We start from the raw sequence: 15,274 nt of genomic DNA, 5'->3' as shown, positions 1-15,274 counted from the left end.
AGATACATATTCCCATCTGCAAACTTAGCCATGTTATGGTTTAAAGCCCAAAGGCTGTACAGTTTCTATTCTGACTGCCTGTTAAAGTAATCTAAGATTTTATTTTACCTTTAAGGCCGTGAGTCTTTGAAGTAAAACAATTTCCTATTATATTATCTCCCCTGTCCATCTGAGTTCTTTGGCTCAGATATTAGCTATACTCAGATCTCTGAGAGAGCATCATATTCACTAACTAGAAATGTTGAAACCTGTGCAGTACATCACCTTGAATACTAGGGAATCCTAGCTTTCCAGAAGATAATTAGCATGAAGCAAAGAAACACTACATAATAAGCACAGGTTACTCCTCCAACTTTGCTATTCATCAGCCCTACACAAATAAGCTGCTATACTACAGGCATTACCTCATCACAGAATCACAGGATGATTTGGATTGGAAGAGACCCTACAGATCATCTGCCACGAGCAGGGATACCTTCCACAGACAGCAGTCAACCTAAACTATGAGAGGATTTGAGGTCTTCTGCTGATCTTCTCAGGAAAGACATCCTTGCCAGCAAAGAGGACACAACAACTGAATTACTTTCTCATTCCCAGAGGCTGTTCCCAGAGACATGTAATGTGGGACAATCTTTGAGCAATTATTCATTCTTAAGAGCGTTCATTCAAATTCATTCAAGGCTCTTCACACCTGACCACAGTATCTTTGAGTTCATTTAGTTAATAAAGTGTACAGTTAATGTACTTCATTAACTGGAAAAATAAGGAAGGTGCTGATTAAAAGAAAAAGGAAATGGACAGAAGGGATTGTAAAGAGAAAACCTCAGGAGATTAAGAGCAAGCAGAACACTGATGCAGAGAAGCCAGGAACAGCAAAAAGTGGAAATTAAACCCTCTCACAGGCTCCAGCTCTGAAGTACCTGACTTGCACCTACACAGCAAAAAGTGTGTTAACACTTCATTATCAGAACTAATTAGGAACAGGCACTACTTCCCATTCACAGTCATCAAAGGAATGAGGGAAATGTGCTAAACCACAAGGCTGAAGGAGCAAGGAAAAACACCTGATGGAAGGATGAAATGAAGGGGAAATAAAAGTGTGAAGTGTTCTGGAGGAAATTCCTGGCAGGGCAGGCACTGTAGAGGAATAACCAACACCCTTCCTCCACAGGTAGTGCACAAGGGAAGGGAAGGCTGTCCAGCTAAAATTGCTACAGTGCTGTTTACAGTGAGAGTATATACTAAAGGGAGCAGAACTCATCCCTGAACAGACTCACCAACATCTTTGCATTGTTCCTTGCAATCATGTGGCTTTCCCTTCCACAGCAGCAAGAGCATGACTGACTATAACACAACAAACAAGTTTGGGAAGCTCATCTCAGCTAAAGGAATAGGAGACAAAATTAACTCTGGCTTCTACTGCAAATCTTGGCCAGAAACATCCAGACATGGTGTTCATTCTCCTTCAGTTCCCAGGCTGGCTTTATAAACCTTGCTTTATAAATCCTGAGGGACATATTTGAACTCAAGAGTGTTTCTTTGAGCATCTCGTTGTCTCATGTTGCCCCATCAAACACTGAAATGGAAAAATATATAGTGAGGGGAGCCAGTGGACATGACTTCAGGAATGGTCCTTGGAGTCATCACCAGGATAGAACATTGGGAATGTCAAGAGCTGGATTTGGATGTGGCTCAAGTGACAGCTACTCTTGAGAATCTTGCCATTTACCTGTCCGGCTGTAAAACTCTCTTGGAAGTGCAGTTTCCCCATGACTGGAGAAAGTCTGCTACAGAATGGGCTGGTCTCTGAATTGCGGAACTGTCAGAACAGGAGGGTCTGAGACTTCAGAAAGGACTGTAGAAAGTAGGTTTCATTTTCATCTTCCCAGAAAAAAAATTAAGTTAAAATTATTCCTGTTTCAATTCATTTTCATTTTAAGACTTTAATCTGGACCAAGTTGAATCTGGACATACGTAAGTATAACATCTAAACGTTTCTTGAACACATTCAGGGATAGGGACTCAACCACCTCCCTAGGCAGCCCGCTCCAGTGCCTAACCACTTTTTGGATAGGAAATATTTCCTAACATCTAACCTGAATATCCCCTGGTGCAACATAGGGGCATTCCCTCTAATCCTATCATTGCTTCTGTGGGAGAAGAGGCTGACCCTCATCTCACCACAACCTCCTTTCAGGTAGTTGTAGAGAGTGATAAGGTCTCTCCTGCGTCTCCTCCTCTGAATTAAACAATTCCAGTTCCCTCACCCACTCCTCATAAGACTTCTGCTCCAGATCACTCATCAGCTTTGTTGTCCTTCTCTGGACACACTCCTCTCCCCAAGTGCAGCTGTTTCCAACAGTGGATCACTGCACATTGCTACACTGCATGTATTCATTGCAAACATACCCTTGAACTCTTTGTTAACTAGACAAGTTTTTAAAGATAAAAATATATGTGGTATTAGATGTATTTTTTTTTTTTATCAGACTTCCTAAATATGCATTGTATTAGGCCTCAGTCTCCCATGCTCAAAATTCTGAGGTATACTGTCCCCAGTCAGTATGTGAGTTGAGTCTTTGGTAATTTATGTGTGGCTACTTTGACAATTGAGGAGAACACAGAAGAAGTGCTGCAATGGGAACAAAATGCAAGGTGAGACTATCCAACCTACCCATGTCTTCATGTTCAGAGGATGAATATCCATGTGAATAGAGAGCACTTGGTACTGAATCAGGGAATCAAGGATCTTTGATGAAGATTACCAAAATGCACTGCCTTCAGTGACTGGTGGAATCATTTAATTCCATAACAAAGTGCATCCCAAAGATCAAGGCAATTCTGCACACATATGTCTGCAGTTTTGCAAGTACCTTACTAGGTTTAAACAGTAACACACACCTCAAAAAGAAAACTTCTCTATCTTATGCCCCATTTTCGATCTATTCTGCCTTCCTCAAAATAACATCTTTTACCTACCTCACCACCCAGCTCTTCAATTTTATTAGCACAGCTGCCTTCACTCCTAACCAGAGGGCAGGATAAGCCTACAGTTACTGTACACTAAACAGAAACACCTGTGGCTCTCCTTTTTCATATACATTCATATATATACATATATTAGTTATTCTTTCTTTCTTTTTTGTTGTTGTCAGAGCACTAAGTCCATGTTCTGCAAAGGAAAATAAATCCCCATCCTTACATTCTCTCCCACACCCCCCACGTGGCCTTGACAGACAAGCACAGACGGTGCAGCAAATATTTCACTTCACTTTATTTTAAAGAAAAGGAGAGAGGGGGAGAAAGAATTCTTGTGGCATTCCAGAGGTCCCTGGACACTCATTCCAAATGCCTGAGTTGGGCCCTGGGTGAATTTCAGTCTAAAAGAGAACCTGGGTTTCTAGGCAGCCATCCAAACTCAACACAGGAACTTCTTTCTTTCTAAATAAGTTTTAAAAAATTAAGACATAAAGAAAAGGAGAGAAAAGGAAAGAAAGAAAAAAAAACCATCAGGAAGAGAGAGAAGTGGAGGGAAGAAGAAAGCAAGCAAGGTAGCAGAAAGTGAATGCAACGAGAGGAATCCAATTCTTCTCCTATAATTCCACTTCAGAGTTTTATTTTCAGAAGTCAAAGCTGTAATCATGCTACAAGCAGAGCAGCTAGCCTCATAACCATGAAACAATGGTGTAGAGAAAGAGATCACCTTTCTCTCCTTGGTGACTGCTTCTGTCAGGGTAGAGGAGCTGGGTTTGGAAACTGGTTCTCACAGTGTCTTGCCCACACTGGATCTGTCCATCCTTTGACCATGTACACAAGTGAGGGCAACTCTGGAACAAAAGCCCTAGTGATGTGCAGCTCTGTCTTACAGTATTTAGTACCACTGCAGTTGTGCTGAACCAACAGTATGCACAGATCTACTGCAGTTCAATCTATCCAGAGCCTTGGACATCACAGGAGATGTGCTGCTGGAGAACTTCCTCAACGTGGTTACTTGATTCCCAGTGGCTCAGCCCAAGGAAAGCCACAATATCACTGTCTTCTGTCACCTTGCACTTTATCGCGTCAATCAACAATGAGTTATACAGAGAAATTTAGTTAATTGTGAGAGCATTGAATTTCTTACCTCACTCAGCTTAGCCCAGTTGAAGGATTTCAGTGGGTGTGAAGGCTGCGGGATAGACTTCTTCTTCAGGCTGGTACCAGCACTGCTGAAGGTGGTTGTTGAAGGGGGTGGCGCTCCCAAGCTGAAGAAAGGCGGTGCTCCAGGTGGGGGAGGAGGTCCTCCGGGAGGAGGTGGTGGGGCAGGAGGAGGTGGACAGCTGGAGAAAGGCAGAGGAGGTGGTAGCGGGGGCAAATTCTCAGAGGTGAGAGCAGAGGACAATGCTAGTGGGCCGCCTGGAGGAGGGGGTGGTGGGGCTGGGAAGGAAATGCTGCCCCCTTGCTGGAGGAAAAAAACACACAGAAAAAGAAAGCAAACAGCTTAAAAGGCAAAATAACTCCTTACTGCCAGCTGATGTGATTTTATTATGAGTCTCAAAATATTTGATGTTTTCTTTAAAGCCTCCTGCACTCAAAGCCATGCAATAAAGGGAGGAATCTCAGCTTTCATTTAAGAGAAAGTTTCAAACCCTTGAAGTTGTGGAGAAGAGCTTGAAAAAGGGAACCATAAATGGCTCAGAAAAACAGAAAGCTAGTAAAAGAAGCCAAAATGTATTATTTTATCCTTATGTATGAAGAAAGAGAAAAGTTCAATCTTTGAACTTCTGAACTCCCGGGTTTTAAACCTTAGGGTTTGAAATACAGAATAGCTGTCGTTAGGCCCTCCTAGCACAAAGCTGGAGCAGAAAGGAGAATAGGGAAGTAACTTCTCAGGGCTATGTCCTGTGGCAGAGAGACAATACTGTGACAGACATGTTACTGGAACAGGATCACTACGCAGTTCCTCCTGTCACTTCTGCAAAGGTCCAAGGAAGCACAAATGCTCCTGAAGCACAATGGGAAACCTCTTTCTTCACTAAAATTACTTTCAGATTGGGCAGATTTCTCTCTATTCTATCAAAATAATGATCAGGGCCACCTCACAGTAAAATCTGTGCCTAGAAGAGAACGCAGTTCCTCACCAGCTTTGGCATAGAGGGTGACAGAGAAGGAAAGGAGCAGCTCATTCCCGAATTATCCAATCTATACCATCCGCTCAGGGATTTTGTTCTCAATTGAAAGATGAGCAGCTGGCTAGACAGACTCTTTCTGTACAAACCACAGAAAGAGCTTCACTCGTAACGTTCTTTTGTTCATCATTCACTAGTTAGCAGGCTTTAAACAAGAATGGGAAGAGTCCCAGTCTCATACCGAGTACTCATTAAGTTGAGCTACCAGGTCATTCATCTGGTCCCTGGCCTGGCGCAGCTCCAAGGATTCTTTCTGCAGCTTGTCTTTCATTTTGTTCAGCGTCTTCATCATTTCATCTTTCTCCTGGGTCTTTGTCTCACATTCCCTCTCCTTCTTCTCTAGCTTGCTCATCAGTTCAGCATGATCTAGGAAGAACAGGCAAGCAGGGTTGATAAAATAAGTCTCACGAACAAAGAGATGGAGTTTACTCTGAAATAAAGCTGATAAGTCTGTCAGTTCAGCTGGGAATGTGTGATATGGAGAAAAGAAAACAAAGTCTGACTATTCTGACAGCAATCTTCAGCAATCAATACTGCAATGCCCAAATTTCACTTAGATTGCAAAATCATTTCATGTCACTATTGAGGGAAGCCCCATCCTATGAAGCACATAAACTAATAATCATGATACAAAATGTACTGGAAGGAACAAAGTAGGGTTAGCCCATGAAAGATAACCCAGACAGTCACTTGTGCCTATCTCAGCTTCCCGCTGCTCTGTGAATGGGTCACAGTCTTTCTCTCTTGCCTCCCCAAACACAGAGGATGCACTCACCTTTTCGAAACTTCTCTGCCTGATCCCTCCACTGCTTGACTTCATTCTCATTCACCAGCCTGAAAGATGAAATCAGAACATAAAAATGTGTTCTGAGCTATCCAGTTTGAAAGGCAAGCAGCCATTGTATGTAGCGATCAGCAAAAGGCAACCTGGTAAATTTATGCATGTTTAATCAGGATCATGCTAGTGGTCAGTTTGCTTCCAGATCCTGATCATTACTGCAGCCAACAGTTAGTTTTATAAAGGTGTCTTGTAGCTCAAAGTCTCACAACAAATAAAGAATGCCTGGGGAACAGACACTGGCATTCTTCTGTCTTCAGGTAATGCCCTAAAAGTGCCAAGTGTATTTACTTTGAAAGGCAAAATTCATGGCTAAAATCATTGTATCTGTTGTGGGATACAAATTATTCTACCCTTAACACAAGACTGCATTGCCATTTTTTTTCTACTTTCCATAGTTCTATATTTTTTTGTTTCTTAAGAGGATAGAGAATGTTTATCTGTTGGGTAATTTATCAGTTACAAGGCAGCGCTCATATCTCATACTGGCACAGCTATTTCCTACTACTGACAGAAAATATGCAGAGCATGCTGGGGGTTGATTAGATATGCAAAATGAGTAGTAGCTATGGAAGCAGAAATGGAAGATCAGGCACAAGGTCTGCAAAGGAGTCTGATATCCAAATACACAGAAAGAGATTAACATGAGTGTATTTTTCCATGATGAGAAATCAGTTTAAATTTTGACTCATGACTATAACAGGAGGGACTGGGAGATTTTTAGTACAGGAGAACTTGGTTTCATATGTTCTATAAGAATGCTCTTTCCAGTGGATATTTCAGAAGGGTAACGGGCCACAAATTACCTGCAGAGGCAGATGGATGGGATGGAGACTCCAAAAGTTTGGCTTAAAAAGGACTGAGAACAGGGAAGTTGAGATGAGAGCCAGCTAATGTAGCTAGACTTCTCAAATGATGCATCCTATGGGAAAAAATAATGGTAGAACCCTTGGCCAAGTCAGTGGGTGAGCACATGCAGACATTTTACTGAGGTAAAAAGCTTTATGTGCTAGATGGGTGTTACTTTCAACTATTTCAATTTTTCTAAACTAAGTGCTCATTAATGAGGAATGAGATCCAAGTAGAGAGGACAACATTTTTGGGGAATATCAGTGAAAGCTTTCATCAACATCTTGAAAGAAAAAGGGAAAACAAGGAGGTTTTACTGCACAACCAAGGATATTTTTTCCTGCTCTTCTAGCTATCTTAATATTTAATGGAAATTAGAAGCCAAACACAATAATTCTGCTAGAAAATGCCATCTGGTGGAGTTGTCATTGGAAGGAAACTAGTTATAACACTAGCAAGCCAACAAAAAGCTGTAAATTAGCACAGGAAACTCCTCAGATATTTTATTTCCTAAGTACCTGCATACTTAACATATAGTTACAGCTTTATAACGGAAACAAACAATCCAACTTACATTTTAATTATATTTTTGACATTGAAGTTTTCCAGTGGAGCTATATCTGGATCATCTCCTCGTTCATCTTGAAGAACAATTTGTTGGAGTATTCTGTCCAACAACTGCCACTGCTGAAAATTTCCTCCATTTCTCTTATCTGTATGAAAAATGAGCAACACGTGAGAACTTCCATCTTCACGCTAAAGTGCACAGGTTTACTGACAGATGGGCATTTCTTCCTTTCTGGTCACCATGTTAATCCCATAGGTAGTAAATTACAGAACACAGCACCTAACGCTGAATTATTGCTGACAGATTAGTTGCAAATACTTAGCATATTGGAACAAATCATAACAGGCATTTGCAACACTGTGCCTGACCTGTACCTTCAGGTTGTGTGATCCTCTTGACAGACAACTCCATCTTGTGCTTTAGATACCTACAGAAGTGATTCTATCACTTATTTTATGCAGCTTGATGGTATTTTACTTTATTTTGCACCTAGGCAACACTATGATCAAGCACAATAAAAAAAGTCAGATGTTCCATCTGTGCACTCTTCTCTGAAAGTCAGTCAAACTCAGCCGACGTGAAAATTTCATACAAATGTGGTCGAAATTTGTGGAAAGAAAATAAATTGAACTAAAGGGATTGATCTTCTGGATGTCAAATTTAGTTGCCATCCATTTTGCCAGACCAATACGAAGTTCACCTTAGTTCCCTGGGTTACATAATCTAGACCTTTAAATTATTTCAAATTTCTCCACTGCAATCCTGCTCTATCCTAGAAGGATATCCTTCTGCCACCAAACATTTCAAATCAATACACAAAGCTCAAGTACTGTCTTAAACAATAACAGTAAAGAGACCACTGACAAGCAATGGCTAGAATTTATGCAAGGCAGTACTTTCATCTAATCAGTGCCTGAAAACATGCCACAATACCTCCTTCATATAATTCTCAGTAATTCTCCTTCATGTTGATTTCTCAGTTTGACTGCTCAAGTATGGCTGAAAGTAACCAAAACAAATCCTTTATAACAGGATTAGGGCAGGTAATTCTTCGGTGATCTTGCTGTAACTTTGCTCAGCTCTTGCACTCTGAAAACGTGACTGAATTGCTTTATTTCAGTTAACAAGTAGATTCCTATCATCTCTCTTTAAAACAAAAGCCAATGTTATTTTTCATTTTGAGCTCAGGAGCCCTCCACTGACATTTTGCCATAGGACAGCAGCCTGAAGACTTATTGTGGAATTTCCCAGTGACAGAACAGCTTTCTGTACTGTATCGTTTCACCAGAAAAATTCCTCACTGCATTTTGTTAACATTCAAAGTGGTATCTATTTCTGGGAAATCTCTGATCTAAAGCACAACAGCTCTTTTTAAAAGTTTCTAATTTAAAGTCATTATAAGCTCTGTCAGTGACAAACTGGAATGTCTCCAGCTACTTAATTTTATTTGCAAGTGCAGAGAGGTCAAGCTGCTGCTGTAAGTATTACAACAAAATCTGCTGGATGGAATCAGTGCAATACACCAAGTCCCTTAGCCACTGCCAAGTTCTGAATGGAGGACACAAGCAGTGTGTCCTGGTATCTGTGACACTGTGCTCATGCCAAAATTTCACCCATTTCTTCAACACTCCTTCTCCGGAAAACTGTGAGGTACTCACATGGCATCTGCAAGCAGTGCTGAAGGATGGATAACAAATAGGGGTAAGCATCCGTGTGCTTCAATCTTTTCTTGATCAGTTCAAACATTTGAGAGGCGCTTTTTGTATCAATGTGGATCTGGAGTGAGGGAAGGTAGTGAAATAATAAATCAGATTAAAATCATGCACAGTAAAATCTTTACTAGCTGTGAAAGACCGAAGACCAACAGGCAAGACAAAGGCAAGTTTCCAGCACCTGGACTTCTGCAGTCTCTTGCAACATGTAGCTATAAGCCCAGTGAAGAGCTTGTACAAAGGTCTTGAGATCGGCATTGATCTAACCCCAGAACAGAAAAGTTTTCCATAGCAAGAGGTTAGAAGGCTAGGAGGCCTCAGTGTGATCAAGAGCTGTTCTGTAATAGCAAAAACGTGAAGGAAAAAAAAAAAAAAGATGTCCCATCCAAAGAAGCATCCAAAATTGAGTTGGAGTGGGCACTGATCTTGAGAAAGATGTTGCTGTCCATTTTTAGTTGTTGGATTATATTAAACGCCATTTGATCTTGAAACTGTTTGATGACACTATGAAAACCTCTGGGTCCAAGGAAGAAGTTGCACAGAATCACAGTAGACAATCGGCATGGAAATGCTTGTTGCTCTGTATCAGCATCTGGTAGGAACTATTTCCAAAAAAGAAAAGAAAAAAAAAAAAAAAGGAAACTACAACTGCTCTGGACTCTGCAGCCCATTACTGTTGCTAGCAGTTGTGAAAACTTTCCTTGTTTTATGCACATCTTCAAATTCCATCCATTTTAAAATACTGGCCCCTCTCTATAGCCTCTGGTGTGACAGTCTTTAGGAGAGTTTCCGGTGATATACTGGGAAAAGTACCAGAGATGAGCCCAAGTTCTGTAAAAAACTCAAAGTCCTGTAAAGGAGATGCCTGACACTGGAATCATCTGGATCATCAGGACTGCAGGACTGCAAATGTGAGAATAGTGTTGATAGCATCCTCTGCTCCCGAACATTCAGCAAAACATAAAAAAAAAATCTCTGTCAGGACACTTTGCAGAATGCCTGTCTGTGATTATTGTTTTTGTTTCACCAGAGACCCCATACGTTCTAAATGAAAAACAGTGAAAAAAAGAGGACTAGCCAGTCTCAGCATCAAAGCCAATCACCGCTTTCAGGAAATATAAAAGGGAAGTTGCATCAAGGATCCAAGGAGGATGTTCAACTTCGGCAAGTTCAAGTACTCCACAGAAAATCTTACCAGGTCAAATCGCTTTGCAAGTTCCAAGTCATCTTCATTTCTGACCATTTCAAAGAAATCTAAGTGCCTAAGGGAAAACAGAAAAACAAAAATTACCAACTGTCATAGCATAACTCAGACTTCAACAAAACATGCCACCACAGAGAATGCAATGCTTGGAAATTGGCATGCTTTCTTACATGGAAGTATTGGAATGTATAAGCAAGACAACAGACACAGGTCACTAATAGGCCAAAATGAATAATCAAAGGAGGTAAAAATGCTCTTTAATCCTTAATGCTAAATCCTAAAATGCTCGTCACCGTGTTGAGGTAAGTGGAGTTGCAGTGGAAAAAACATTTATTATCCATAAAACTTCTAACAAAGTAATTTGAAGGTGTCATTTAATGTTATTTTTCATGCAACAACAAAGCCATATGAAGCTGCTACCAATTCTCCCTTTTGCCTTTTTCAAATTTCTTTTTCTGAATGTCATCCTCAGCTTAGAAGAAGAACAATTCATGAAATCCTTGCCACACTCACTGCCAATTTAGTATGTGCATTTTCTATTCCATCTGCTGATTTTAATTTTAAAGACAATTATTTCTTTTGTCTTTTAAAGGGAGTCAGTTTTAGGGAGAGACAGAAACAGCTTGGTGCTTGAATTTGAAACTCAAAAAGAGGAGAGCTTTCAAGAACTCTTTCTGTGATCAGTGACTGTTCTCAGAAAACATTTCTTACCTGTCAAGTGTTGCATTCTCATGCTCCCTTAGCTTGTCAATGACAGGTTGAATTCCCAGCATTAGAAACTCATATCGTAGGTGTAATCGGAATTCTAAATTGTCCTTATAAAGAGAAGAAAAAGAATTTACTAAGTTCCAGAACCGTTCATCACATTTAAAATGATTCACTTATATCTTAAATTCTTCCCTTTCTAATATCCTCTCTCCTGACACCAAATTCACAGGATGATTACAGGATTTCAGCAAGTTAAGTAAAACATGAATGTCTTTGCCTCTGTTTCTCTTAAGAATACTGTTCACCTGTATCTTCACTGAGTTCTGCAAGTCTAGCCAGAATAGCACACTCTATGTTTCAAAAAGAACAAAAGGTATGGGTACTTAACATGCTAGTCAATTAGAAACCTATCTCCTGCTTAGAGATGAACAGAACTACAGTTCTTTCTCATAGTTTATATATATCTGTCATAAAATCACCAGAAACTCTGGTGAACTTGACACCTTCATACAGGATTTTGAAGGGCGGCTGCAGATAGAGCACTCTGCCAGACAGAGCTCTTACAAGCTTGTTGCTTACTGTGGTTTAGCCAGAAAAAAAAAGAAAAGCCAAACTTTCAGTGACACTTCAGTTTTAGTGAATCAAGATCAGTTTAAACTATCCTCCATATTTATTGTGACTGAAAACCAACAAACTGACTTTACTGAACTCTTTGACTTTTTTTTAAAATTAATACGTTCGGGGTTTGACTTTAAGTCAAAACATGTTAACATTTTAAAATATTTCTGCAGGTAAACCAAGAAGTTTTTTGAAAGGCTGATTATCAAGGAGATAAATGCTTTGCAGTTCTTACAAAAACAAAGAATGCCACAATCATTTCAGTGCAAGTAGTCAGTTATCTCAGAAGAATTAGAAGAGGCTGGGAACTAAATAACATGGAAGACAAGTGTAATAATGAACTTGACAATTCAGCATTATTTTCCACAAAGTACATCCATTCACACAACATTTGTGACTTAATCTACTAGCCACTTCCAGAGTAAATGAATGCATGACATTTGAGATGGAATTTTTGGGACAGTGACTTACCTCACCAGCACCAGCATTCAAAACAGCGTTGATAAAGGACATGATAGCTGTTTTGAGATTTACTTCATCTCGATATCGCCCCATGCTTCGGTCTAGCTCATTCAACAATGTCTAAAACAGAACAACAGGCTAGGTTAGAGGATGTAGTCTTATTTCTTGGACTATTTTGCTTACTGCTCATGGTTCTGTGAACAGTCATCTGATTTACTATATACTTGCTTAAAGATATAACTTTATTCAGTGATGATTGTTAGCAGTTTTGGCCAGCCACATCACAATAACAAATGAAGAATAGAGATGGGAATAAAATGCTCATGAGATCCTAATTAAAAACAAAGGGTTTTTGTTTTTGTTTTTTTTTTAAACAAGCTATTGGAGAAAAAGCAGATGCCTTTACAGTTCCTGCCAACTTGATCTAAGAAAACAGCAAAATTGTGTCCTCCCTCATATTAGTTAACTTCATACAGAAGTTTATACATAGAGGATAACATCAACAGATTCATTCTCTTTACTCACAGCACTCAAGTAACTTTCACTATTTTCTTGGATTTCAGCAGAATAGATTGCACTTGTGTAGGCACAGGGAGAAAATTCTAAAGAAAAGCTGTCTTTTATTTCTCTATAGGAAGATTTGCATTTATTTCTCTATTGGAAGATTTCTTGGAAGATTTCTCCTTGTTCCTTCACTTACAACCGTTTCACATGAAATAGACAATTACTGGCCTCTTGGTCAAGTCCTTCTAAGGATTTGCAAATAACAAGAATATCCTCAAGTCCAAAGTTATTACAGCTTAAGGGTGAATTACTGAATTCAAGTGCAAGTGCAGCTGAACTCCAGTTTTCTTTGTTACATCTCCCTGTTAATGAAATAGCAGGGGTATTCAACACTTGGGGGTACCTCATACAGAAATGCTCTTGACGTAATCTCTGCATACATGTAGATACATCATCATAATCTCATTAACACCTCAAGACAGAAAGAGAGGGGGAAAAGATAAATAACTTGTTAACCTCTGCCATATGCAGTCTATTTCAGATTAATTCCAACCGAATATTTACTGAAGAGTTTATATATATAAGAACTGATTAGCCACAGAAGCAATTCTACTTTTGGATTTGTGCTGATATCTGCGAATCTGCTCTTCACAGCAGATCTTCTCTGATCAGTTCATTATTCTAAAAATTATTTTCTTTACCGGAAGAGTAATAAACTCCACTTGAGCTCTGTCAGTTTAATTGTATGGATCTCATTCCAGCATTATTAATAAAAACCCCCCACTCGTGTTTGTTTTGATGATGTACTACTGATGGAATACTTTTCCCAGGAAGTTTTGGCCACAAAAAGAGAAAGAGGATAAAAATAACATTTTAGAGTTCAGCTCAGCAGATTCATCTAAACAGAATTTTGAAGCTAAGATGCTGAGTAAAGAAGTTCATTTTCCTTTAGTCTTCAGTTCCTGACTACTGAAAGTGTTCATTCATAGCAAAATTTTTCCCAAGCTAGTCACCAGTTTCATAGGTCTATCTTGTTTCCTGTAGAAAACGGACATCATCATGGAAATATGTCTTCAGAAGCACAGGGAATATCCTCCAGGACATCCCATGGGGAAAGAATACGTTCCTGGCTTCATGTGAAACCTTTGCTTGTTTTTCTGTGAAAATCTTTTGATCTATCATACACTACTGACAGCTGTTCTTATATCTGAGCACAGAATGTTTAACTTCTCTCCCAACTTCACTGGATTTCATAAATTCCTTTTCCTGCAACTTCTAAATTGCCCAGTTGGCAATTGTGAATTCCTGGTGTTTGAACTTCCACCATGTCCATGACTTTCTAGAAGTTGTATTAAGGCCAAATACACAGGTTGTTCCAAAAGTAATGCCTCCTATTTATTTCCTTGGAAACTACAACAGATACAGTAAGCACAATAACACCATCTGAGAGAAAATTCTCAACTCTGTCTCTAACATTATTTTTCAATATTTTCATCATGGTGACTATAGATTGCAATATGCACACTGTTGCTCAGCTCTAGAAAGAAACACTGTAAGGTCAGGCAATTTCTAAAGATTGGATTCCACACCCACGCATGGCTGAATTCCAATATCTCTAACTCTTCGCAAATGGTTGAGGTTCAAGTCTTCACTTGTGAACATTTCCTTCACCACACCCCTTGGCAGCCAGTTCTGTGGACTAATTGATCTTATGGTTACAAAGGTTTTTCCTACCATTTAAGCGAAACTTTCCTTGCTTAATCTCATTATTCCTCATCACTGACAGCCAGTAAGGATTCATTCAATCTGCAGAAAACCTCAAAAGGCTTTGGATGAGCCCTGAGGGGTAGAAGCAAATCAAATTGGAATACAGGACTTTAACTTGTTCCTCTTTAGCTCCTTTACTACGATTCTGATTCGATCAGATTTCTCTCTGCAGATTATGCTCTGTACTGACATTGCTTAATACAAACCAGGCAATGGGGCTACGGAAGGAATGTTTCTAATCTCCACCTTTTCAACTGACAATATCAAACTACATTTCTTCACCTTCAGCTTTACAATTTCTAGCAGCATTATGGAGGAAAACAGAGTATTCTGTCCAAAGTAACACAGTTAATATTTTCTCCAGCAAATTAAGTCAGCCCCTTTCAGTATGCATCAAACACCTAACTGAACTCTATCTGAATGAGTATTCAGACAGCACACTGGGCTGGAAGGATACAAGTATATCCTGAAATATCTTTCTGGGTCACTACGGCATTATAATTTTACAAAATTGGTTTGGCTCAAAACCCTGCATGTTAAAAAGTACATATTATACAACATCATAACACCATGCATTCACTTCACAAGATAGATGAGGGAAAACAGCAAAGCAATAATTTTGAAATGCAACCAATTAGGGAAGAGAACACTGTGGTCCTTTCAGAGTGAAAATCAGTCAGTTTGGACTATATGATCTTTCTAAGTCCCCTCCAAGTGACCTATTTTATTTTACATGGTGTAATGCAGACATTAACAATACTGAAGTCAGAACCTTTATCCTCAGTTTCCACAGCATTTTAGAGATCTTCACCTTTGCAAGAAGGCACCCAAGAAACTAAAGATGCAGCAACACTTTCATGGCCAAACAGTGAGCTA

The 15,274-nt window shown here is 39.6% G+C and overlaps 1 protein-coding gene across 5 annotated transcripts in view; it reads right to left on the bottom strand.

Moving 5' to 3' along the window:
• DAAM2 (dishevelled associated activator of morphogenesis 2) overlaps nucleotides 1–15,274 on the bottom strand; it is a 189,922-nt gene that overhangs the window by 41,740 nt on the left and 132,908 nt on the right. For all 5 annotated transcript variants that reach the window (XM_042830459.1, XM_042830450.1, XM_042830440.1 and 2 more), the window contains 8 exons: nucleotides 12,137–12,247; nucleotides 11,051–11,154; nucleotides 10,331–10,397; nucleotides 9,082–9,199; nucleotides 7,430–7,568; nucleotides 5,944–6,002; nucleotides 5,350–5,534; nucleotides 4,124–4,441 (listed from right to left, as the gene is read on the bottom strand). In XM_042830459.1, coding sequence (XP_042686393.1) covers nucleotides 4,124–4,441; nucleotides 5,350–5,534; nucleotides 5,944–6,002; nucleotides 7,430–7,568; nucleotides 9,082–9,199; nucleotides 10,331–10,397; nucleotides 11,051–11,154; nucleotides 12,137–12,247 — 1,101 coding nt within the window. The remainder of the gene's footprint in view (nucleotides 1–4,123; nucleotides 4,442–5,349; nucleotides 5,535–5,943; nucleotides 6,003–7,429; nucleotides 7,569–9,081; nucleotides 9,200–10,330; nucleotides 10,398–11,050; nucleotides 11,155–12,136; nucleotides 12,248–15,274) is intronic.

The sequence above is a fragment of the Centrocercus urophasianus genome, unplaced genomic scaffold, assembly GCF_019232065.1.
Source record: "Centrocercus urophasianus isolate 14NV4802_14NV808 unplaced genomic scaffold, USGS_Curo_1.0 seq_10, whole genome shotgun sequence".
Classification (NCBI taxonomy): Eukaryota; Metazoa; Chordata; class Aves; order Galliformes; family Phasianidae; genus Centrocercus; species Centrocercus urophasianus.
Note: the sequence above shows the minus strand (reverse complement) of the source record. Positions and strands in the feature narration are given on the sequence as shown.